Source organism: Rutilus rutilus (assembly GCF_951802725.1).
Source record: "Rutilus rutilus genome assembly, chromosome: 6".
NCBI classification, from domain to species: Eukaryota; Metazoa; Chordata; class Actinopteri; order Cypriniformes; family Leuciscidae; genus Rutilus; species Rutilus rutilus.
In genome coordinates, this window is record NC_140214.1 from 13,937,572 (window position 1) to 13,946,617 (window position 9,046).

Below are 9,046 nucleotides of genomic sequence, written 5' to 3' on the forward strand. Positions count from 1 at the left end.
CCCTCCCAATTTTACCATTCTTACAGAGTTAATAAAGAAATAGTACATCAATACAATAACTTTTAGTGAAGAACTAGTCTATTTTCATCATTGGCTTCATAAATTTTGCTCTGTTTCTCACCCAAATCTATTGTTTAAATCCTTAGCTACCTTCAGATCTTAACTTTGGAAGAGTAAACAAAACAGTCATGAAAACCTTGCACAGACAAAATAATTTACATTCATCAAAAAGAACATCACATAATATTAAAGGAAGTACTATAAGATATATTTAGACATTATTACATATATTAAAATACACAATGCAGGTATTTTAATATGAAAGATCAGGAACATTTTTTAAACCAAGTTAAGACCCTCTATGTGATTTCTGTGTGTACATGTGTGGCATTATGTGCTGTGTGGTTTTTTTTTTTTTTTTTTGGTGAAGTCAACCATCATAATTATCCTTTATAAGTTCCTTTTTCTTGTCAGCTATAAGATTGATCTCAACACTTTGTCTCTCTGTTTCTTTAACAGCGATTGGTGGAGAGGTCTCTGATGCTTGCTGATGTTTTTGGAGGGCTTGGTTTAAGAAACTCATTGATGCCCTGGTGGCAGGAAGGTTGCAAGGTGGTGAGTTTGTGACCGCTCATGATGCAACACTCTCTCTGGGCCCTTGGTCCTTGCAGGAGTTCGAGGTGCCTTGACAACTCCTCCATGGTGCTTCATATGTCCCTAGAAGTTATAGTAAGAGATGGTATTTTATTTCCATGTATCTCTCAAATTGCAACAAGACATTGTACCATGTTAAACTGTATATTCACATTGAATGACACTAATTGTTTAGCTTAATGAATTCAAAAGGCCACTCACCTTGAGTCCACTGCGACTTGCATACTCTTTTCCACATTCGGAACAATGGTAGATTTTTTTCTCTGGCATGGGAGGTGGAAGACTGGGAGTCAGTGATATGCATCCAGTTGATTCTGTTTTGTCCATTTCAGTTCCTGTTGCATCTTTAAGGTCCACTTTATCCTTTGAGGTTGAACTAGAGTGAGTTTCCTTCTTCTGCACATGTATGTCAGGCCTCTCAGTCTCAGCTGCGTCCTCACTTGTCTTGTCTACAGTGTCTGACCCCATATCTGCATTAATACTCAAATCTGGAGTTGTCCTTTGACCATTCTTTGGTGTTTTATGTATATTATCTTCCATCTTTTCTTCCTTAGAGAACTCTTGGGGGATTGATTTGGATGTTTGGACAAGGCTTTGGTCAGGCTCATCTAGGCGTACTGTATAAGTAGACACACTCTCAGATCTCAGCGCAAGAACAGAAGGTGGTGTTGATGTTGGATGTGGCCGAGGATCCCTGGATGCATTATGAGCTTGTATACCAAGAAAATCCTCTAGATTTGATCTGGATCCAGAGCAAGAAATGGGTGAGAGAGATGTATTTTCACTGAGTTCACAGTCATCTCTTTGTGGACTGGCTTTCATTACAGCAGAGGAGCATGAAATAATTTTGTCTTCCAAGGAGGCAGTGTTGCTGGATAGTTCAAAAGATAGTTCATTAGTGGCAGAAGGACCAGTTGTTGCTGATGCTGACTGAGTGGCAGGAGGGACAAGGGAGGCTGCAGATTCTACTGGAGAAGGTACACCGAGAGAGAGCTCAGGGGGATCAGGTCTGAATGTTGGAGGTGAATGGGGGGTTGGATTCAGGGAGGGGTCAGGGCTTAGGTCGAAAGGTGGTATACGACCTGAGCTAAGTGAAGCAGGTAAGCTGGAGGTTGCGGGACATACTGTGGGACCAGTGCTGTTAGCAAGGGATTCAGTATGTCTAGAATCTGATACTGTTTGTAGATCAGCATGTAATAACTGAACATCCATAGTGCTAGGGCTTATCTCTGAAGCAGAGAGCTCAATAGACTGGGGATGGGACAAAGTATCACATTCTGTTGAAGTATCAAGCATGTTCTCTGGTGGTAGCTGTCCTCCTAAATGCATGCGGATATGATGTTGCAGCACAAGGGCATTGGTAAACTTCCGTTGGCATAAGGGGCAAGAATTCTGGGCACGACTGTTTGGTGGGCGGGCTCGATGGGTAGCAAGGTGTGCTCGAAGGCTTCCTTTAGTTGAGAAGGAACGACCACATAGCTTGCAGGGGAAGGGTCGCTCACCTAAATGAGTAGCCTGGTGCAAACGCAACGCTCTTGGGCAGCTTAACACCCGCAGGCACACACTACACTGATTTGGGGCAAGTGTCCCAGCAGAGTTCATAAGTCCCAGGTAAGGTGACTCCTTGCTGAAGAGGGATGATGGTATTTGGATTGTAGATGATGGAAGTGAGGTGACCACATTTGTACTGAATGTGCTTGTGCTCATTAAACCACTGCTGCTATAGCTTAATGCACCTGCTACACTATGGCTGCTGGTAGAAGTCTCCCCAATGGATGAAACCCAGTGTGACTGACTGTGTGGTTCTTTCTCTAACTTTTCCACCAGTCTCTGCAGCTTTGATGTGTCCGAGGTGGAAGTTGAGATGGAAGGGGCCGCGGATGAAGCTGTGAATGGGGATGTGATATGTTGTTGTGGGGATGGCAGAAATGATCCGGCTGGAGTTGTCTGCCTCAGAAACCCATGGCCTGGAAGATGGTGAGTGGAAGATGCTGGGAAGAAGATTTTGGGTAAGTTTGCAAGCTGTGAGTAAGCAGAATGGGGCAGCATAGTAGGTATAGGTGGGGTGTTCTCATCAAAGCGCTGTTGTTTCACTCCTTTATATACCCCAGCAATGGAGGAGGTGGATGAGGCAGGAGCTGAAAGAAGGGTGGAGGCCAGAGAGGATGTTGATGAGGATGTTATTGAGGAGGTAGTGGCTGTAGAGGCTGCAGCAGCCGCAGCAGCAGCAGCACGGTTGAGCTGAAGGAGAGAGTGTGCAGTGGTCAGCAGAGCCAAATCAATACTAGGAGGCAGAGATGAGGGTGTGGCGCGTGTTGAGGCAGTAGTGCCCTCAAGACTGTCACCACACAGATCATCCTCTTGCTGGATCTGATGCTTCTGAATAGCATTTGTATTGTTGGAGGTGACAGTTTGAGTTTGTGCTGATCCTCCCATTGATCCCCCAGTTACAGATGCAAAAAGTGAACAGGGAAACAACGAAAAAGAAAGTTCAGGGTTTTGTTCACGATGGCGCAAGAAGTGGACCTTGAGGTTCCCTCGTGTGGTGAATCTACTGAAACATACTGGGCACTGGTAAGGACGCTCCCCTGTGTGTGAACGCAAGTGTATTTGCAGGGATGAATCGCTGCTGAAGAGTTTCCGACAAAATCGGCATGCATGATGCATGCGCCCCGATGATAAGACAGGCGTACCTCCTTGAGCAGAGAGTTTTGGACCCTGTGAGGGGGCAGTAGGGATAGCAGCTGTTGATAGAGATTGGTTCGGGAAGGTAAGACTACTGTTTCCACTGGCTGCTGTGGTGTTGGATGATTTTTGCGATGATAGGCCAAGGGAAAGTGTGAGTGGATAGTTTGAGGCAGCAGGTGTGGGCATTGATGAGGATGTGGCACCACTTGTATGATTGGTGAAGTTTGCTGGAGTAACTACCCCACTGTCATACTGTGCCTTATGGGGGCGTAAGACATTCAAGAGAGGGTGGGCATGTTTGGAGGACTTGGAGGTGGTCTGAGGTGGTAGCAGGGATGAGAAACAGGCCAAAAGAGGAGCCACAGAGGTAGGGGGAGGTGATGACTTTGGTCGGGAGGGTCTGGGGTTGTTATCAGAACCTTTTAAACAAAGCTGTGGCAGAGATGGAAGTATGAATGGCTTTGAATCCACTTCACAAGATCCTCCTCCCAGCCTCAGTACTTGCCTACAGATTTCCTCAGTCATCTGCATTTGATGGATTTGCCTCTGCTGCAGCACACGTAGCTCCTCCAAGATAAAAGCAATACTGACGGGTGCACATGCTGGGGCTGAAGGGACTGAGCTCGGGCTGGAAGAGGGTGTAACTGGACTTGGGGGACCCTGAGGCACAGAATTGGGGCTTCCAGGATGTGGAGGCACACAGAGAGAAGCAGCAATGGAGGAGGATGAAGAGGTTGTGGTTGCTGACACGCCTAACTTTGGAGAAGCCATGGGTGAGTGAGTGATGTTGTGGGTAGAGAGCACGGTTGGTGCAGTAGTAGTGATAGGCTGATTAGTAGAATGGGATGGTATGTCAGGAATTTTGGAAAGGTGAGACTCTGTTAGGTTTAAAGGAAATTGATTGGGCTGGCAGGGGATGTGAAAGATACGATGGCTTGGTCTGGTCAGAGAAGGTGTTGTGAGCCTCTCAACCGGTGGGATTAAAGTAGATTGGTAGCTTTGAGTTGTAGAGTATGAGGAAGAGCAGGAAGAGTTCTTTGCAAGAGTAGAGGTGAGGGACTTCACTGCCAACTGCTTCTCTAGAAAATTAGAGAGAAACTATTTATGCAACAATTTATGCCATACAGATACTAGTCTAGTCTAACGTTTAAAGTCCAATAAAAAGCAAGAATAAAAACGGTAACAGGTCAGGAAACTGATACTAAACAGTTATATAGTTGAAAAGACACTCATACACTATTTTAAGATTAAGGTAGCCACTACAATATCTAATAAGTATAATAGAATGTACAGTTTGATTAATCATTCTAAATGTATTATTTTAATTAATTTAATAATAATTTAATACATTCATTATTTTAAATCAGTCATTAGGTAATTGAGTAAAGAGAAAATAGATTGTATACATTTAATTACACAATTAGTTTTGTCATTTTATTCATTTTATTCTCGCTAGGTTCTTACATGTTCATTGTTTGTGGTCTGCCACATTATTGTTGTTATTGCACTTGTGACCTGACAAACCCAAATGTTTTTAGCCTTATGAACCTCATAACCCAATTTCGAATCTTTAGTTCTTTTCCTTTTATTTAGTTTGTTGCCGCCTTGATTGCTTCCAAATTGTTTTTACTCACTGCTTACACAAGCATCACCAAGGAAACATAGCATATGGAGAGGCTCACAGAAGAGGATACCTCTGGCTGACCTGTAACACTGTATTTCTATTAAATGCCAACCAAAGTATAGTATTGCTGTTCTATCCAAGGCTCCCATCAATGGCACCTACTGTGCCACTTAAACTCCCGTTATCATAAATCTTTTTTTAACATTTAACTTGTAATATAAATAAAAAAAATTAATTAAAACACAATTTGTACTTTTTATTTTTACCTCTTTTTTAAGTCAGTCTTGCACATGGCTGTCTTCTCCTCTCTCTCTATCCCCTCACTCCCTCGGAAATCCCATCCCTTGACCAGCTTACAATGCTTTTAGCACCGCTAACAGCCAACTTTGTTTCCACAGCAACAATGAACATGGACAATGAACCTCGCCACAAAATTCCCAAACCTCTTCACTGACCCACCTACCCACCCTCTAAATTGTGTAAGTGAATATATTCCATTACATCCCATATATAAAAAAATAAATAAAAAAATCTTCTCTCCTAACCCAGCAAAGCCTGAAAGGTCAGTGAGCCTTAGTGCCATAGTCTACCACTAAAAACAACTAGACTGCTTAAAATAAGTGACCTTTAGCATTGGAGCCATATCCAGACACCAATGTGAATTTACAGAGGACATAATAGCATGAATACAAAATTAAATAGAGATACATTCACACTCATATACTAGGGAGAGATGCACAAAGAGCTTCCCGTACTAATAGAACTCTAGAATTTAAGTCACAGATCAACACACTCTTATGCACATACTTCCTGGCAGTTAATGCCTGACTGCACGACCACAAAGCCTCACAGAGACAATTAAGTCTCATGCCATTCCCGCTCAAGTGGCTCCTTCTTTTTCAATGTTGTCCACCTTTTTCCACAACCTTTTTCTAATTCCCTTTTCAAAACCCAGTTCAGCATATTACGCATCTCTGTTCCCTTTAGGTTTGCTTTGCTATTTGGTCTTCTCATTCTCACTAGCTATACATACAATATCGTGGGTGGTCTCAATTCTTAGCTTGGGTCAGAAAAAGATGAAAGAACTAATTGGATATTCAACGGAAGCTGTTGGGATCTATGTATATGTAAATATTACTGAATTTCCTTTTATTTTTACTCTGCTTCATTTTACTTTTCTTAACTAGATCAGATATTTTAAACGTATGAATCTATTAATGTCACAGCAAATATCTCGAATGGCATTTGCAAGATGGCTCGCTGGCAGAAACAATGAAGCTTCTCTTACTAAACGGTAAAACATTTCTCACCATGTTGAAGTAGCCACGAAGTGTTGTGGATAGGGCTGAAAAAGTGCTGAGGTCTTTTCTGTTTCCGGCGTGACATGATGCAGGGGAAAGTCAATGGCTAAATGGCCCATGGGTTGAATCAGACTGAAAATCTTTCTCTTTAAACTAAATTACAGTAAGTCTCACTGCATTAGTTCTGAGAAACAATCAAAAATCCATGTTTCATTTATATAGAGAGCTACAAGGCGAAAGGCCAAGTGCATACATGAGCAAGCAACGTCTCAAAAGTGAACTAAGCACTTGGCAAACTAAATCTGTGTCTATTCAGTGTCTAACTAAAATCCAAAGACAACTCTCCACCTCCTTTTCCCTGTTTCTCTCTCAAACACAGTCTCGGCTTGTTCTCTCTGCATTTGCATTCAAATAACGCAGAACACCACCTACTCATGCATATACCCCTCCTTTCTCTTACACCCCCAAGTTTTAAGGCGTTCCCCTAAACCTGTTTTTAAGTCTCAAGGCATTCCCCTAAACCTGTTTTTAAGTCTCAGGATTGAGTATTTAATAATTAGACACCAAGAGCATGTAAGGCTGAGATACCGTACAATGTATGAAAAAATGTCTTGTAACCTGTTGCCAAAAAATGGCAGGGGACCAAATGTATTCATAGTTATCATATAGTGTTAAATCATTTCATAATGTCATATTCCTAGTAATGTGATTGCCTTTTTAAATCAATCTCAAATATGACTGTAAACTTTAGCTCCTTAATGTAATGCATTCAACAGGCCTGCATTAAGTTCATTAGAACTTAAAAGGACCTGCAGAGATTCTCACGTCAACGGCATTACTGTATAATTAAAATTTAAGCCAAATAATAGAATTTGAAACAATATCTAAATTATGATTGTCTATAATATCAATGTGTCATGTTTTCAGGTGAGTCCATTTCAGTAGCATAATCCAATGTCATGGTATTTATTTTATAAAACTATAATACATCCTTGTCCTCCTCAACAGTATGATGTATTTCATGTGCATGTTTTTTTATTTTTTTATTTTTAATCATTTGGCTTTCACAGCATTTGGTTAACCACATTCCTTACATATTACATTTATATTATTATATCATTTGTATAAAAACTCAAGACGTTATTATTAAAATAATATTACTGCCAAAACACAATAAAGTGTTTAGCTAGCATTTCAATTTATGCTATAATACACCTCGTAAAATTCTTGTACAAATGTCATAATTACGTCAGCAAAATGCTCGCGGGAACTACAGCTCTACTGTACGCGCGACCTGTTGCGTCCTCCGGCGCGCTCTATGATCATAACCAATTATGATTCATATTTCTTATGACTACATGAAATACTTTGACGTAACTGACATTTGGAGTCTACGGATTGTAAATGGTATAAACACTTACCAGCAGACGATAATCTTTCTCGGCTGTTTGTGAAATTAGGGTAGATTACGTCGTACAGTGTCTGGGTCGTAATATCATCATTGCTGTTCCGGCATTTTGCCACCGTGATGCGCAGTCGGCTTTGACAGCAGGCAGTTCGACATCTAAATTATTTATTTGCTGTACTGTCGTTACACTGTATATTGTTGTAGTCGTGACTGGTCACTTCTCACCCATTGTTCAGTGTTTGGTTTGATGGCACATTGCGATTTCGTAAAGTGATATTTCGCTATTCCTGTCATTCCCACAGTCATCCCCTCCCTCGCTGCTCTGCTTCCTTTGTATTTGGTAAAAATGGCCCTCTCCCCGGCCTGAGCCTTTGTTGAGCACACTAGCGCTGCGGCATCGACGGATGTCTGTCTGTGAGTCTGTCGGTCCAATCCGGACACTGTCTCCGCAGAGTAATTAACCAGCCATTACGAATCATGTTTGGTTTTTAACTGCCTAATGTGCGAGGCCTTTACGTTTGCCTGAGGTCTGTGACACAATTTTCTTTTTTAGATTATGTAATCTGGTAATAATTCTTAGGCTATTATGAAAAAAATGCATTTTATATGAGAATGGTGTAAATATGTCCAGGTGTTGTTCGCGTTGAATTTCACATACATGTGTTAGCCATAATATTGGAGTTGTACAAAAACTGTTCAGTTTACTGTGACACTGAGTAGCTACGTTGCTAACAAGTTGCTTAAAAGGACTACAACTACCACAAGGATGTTAATTTATGTGCTTGATGAGCTGGACAATGGTTGTAGTCCATGAATAACATGAGAGCAAGGCATAACACTTTTTGTCTTTCTCAGTTTGTGTAAATCGATTTGGTGTTAAGAGTATTTTCCCCCCCACATTCATTCTGCACATCTAGTACAATTATGTGGTCTTGCTTCATTAATACAGTTGAAAAAATACACACCCAAAAGAATGTAAACGTAACACCATGACCCATGTGAGGGGTACTTTGTTACATGACCCTATTACTGCTTAAAATGTTATCTGATCTAATAAAAAATATATATAAGCCAAACTAACATATTTGGTCAATAGAATACAATTATTAACTTTTTTTTATATATAAAACAATGGACATTTTTGAGTTTGGCAATGAACATACCAAAAGCACACAGCTATAAAGTATTATTCAAAACATAATAATTATCTCTGAACATTGACACTCAGTCTACTGTTCAGAAATTTGGGATGTGTACAATTTTGTAATGTTTTTAAAATGAGTCTCTTATATGCTCACCAGAAGCTGCATGTATTTGATCCAAAATAGAGTAAAAACAGTATTATTGTGAAATAAAATACCTGTTTTCTAT

At 40.8% G+C, this 9,046-nt stretch overlaps 1 protein-coding gene across 2 annotated transcripts; it reads right to left on the minus strand.

Annotated features, from left to right (window-relative positions):
- Positions 1-423: 423 nt before the first annotated feature.
- sall2 (spalt-like transcription factor 2) lies at positions 424-8,205 on the minus strand. Of its 2 annotated transcripts, none has more exons than XM_084412645.1 (3): positions 7,689-8,205; positions 856-4,421; positions 424-717 (listed from the first exon to the last, which is right to left on the minus strand). In XM_084412645.1, the coding sequence occupies exons 2-3, from the start codon at positions 4,111-4,113 to the stop codon at positions 580-582; spliced, it is 3,396 nt and encodes a 1,131-aa protein (XP_084268771.1). In that variant the 5' UTR covers positions 4,114-4,421; positions 7,689-8,205; the 3' UTR covers positions 424-579. The 2 variants fall into 2 exon arrangements, with proteins under 2 accessions (XP_084268771.1, XP_084268770.1); XM_084412644.1 differs by lacking the exon at positions 7,689-8,205 and adding an exon at positions 6,277-6,440.
- Positions 8,206-9,046: the final 841 nt, after the last annotated feature.

Coding starts and splice junctions, on each gene's coding strand:
- sall2 (XM_084412644.1), bottom strand. CDS start 6,352: ATGTCACGCCGGAAACAGAAAAGACCTCAGCACTTTTTCAGCCCTATC. Junction 4,422..6,276: donor TTCGTGGCTACTTCAACATG/GTGAGAAATGTT, acceptor CTAATTTTCTAG/AGAAGCAGTTGGCAGTGAAG. Junction 718..855: donor CAAGTCGCAGTGGACTCAAG/GTGAGTGGCCTT, acceptor TATAACTTCTAG/GGACATATGAAGCACCATGG.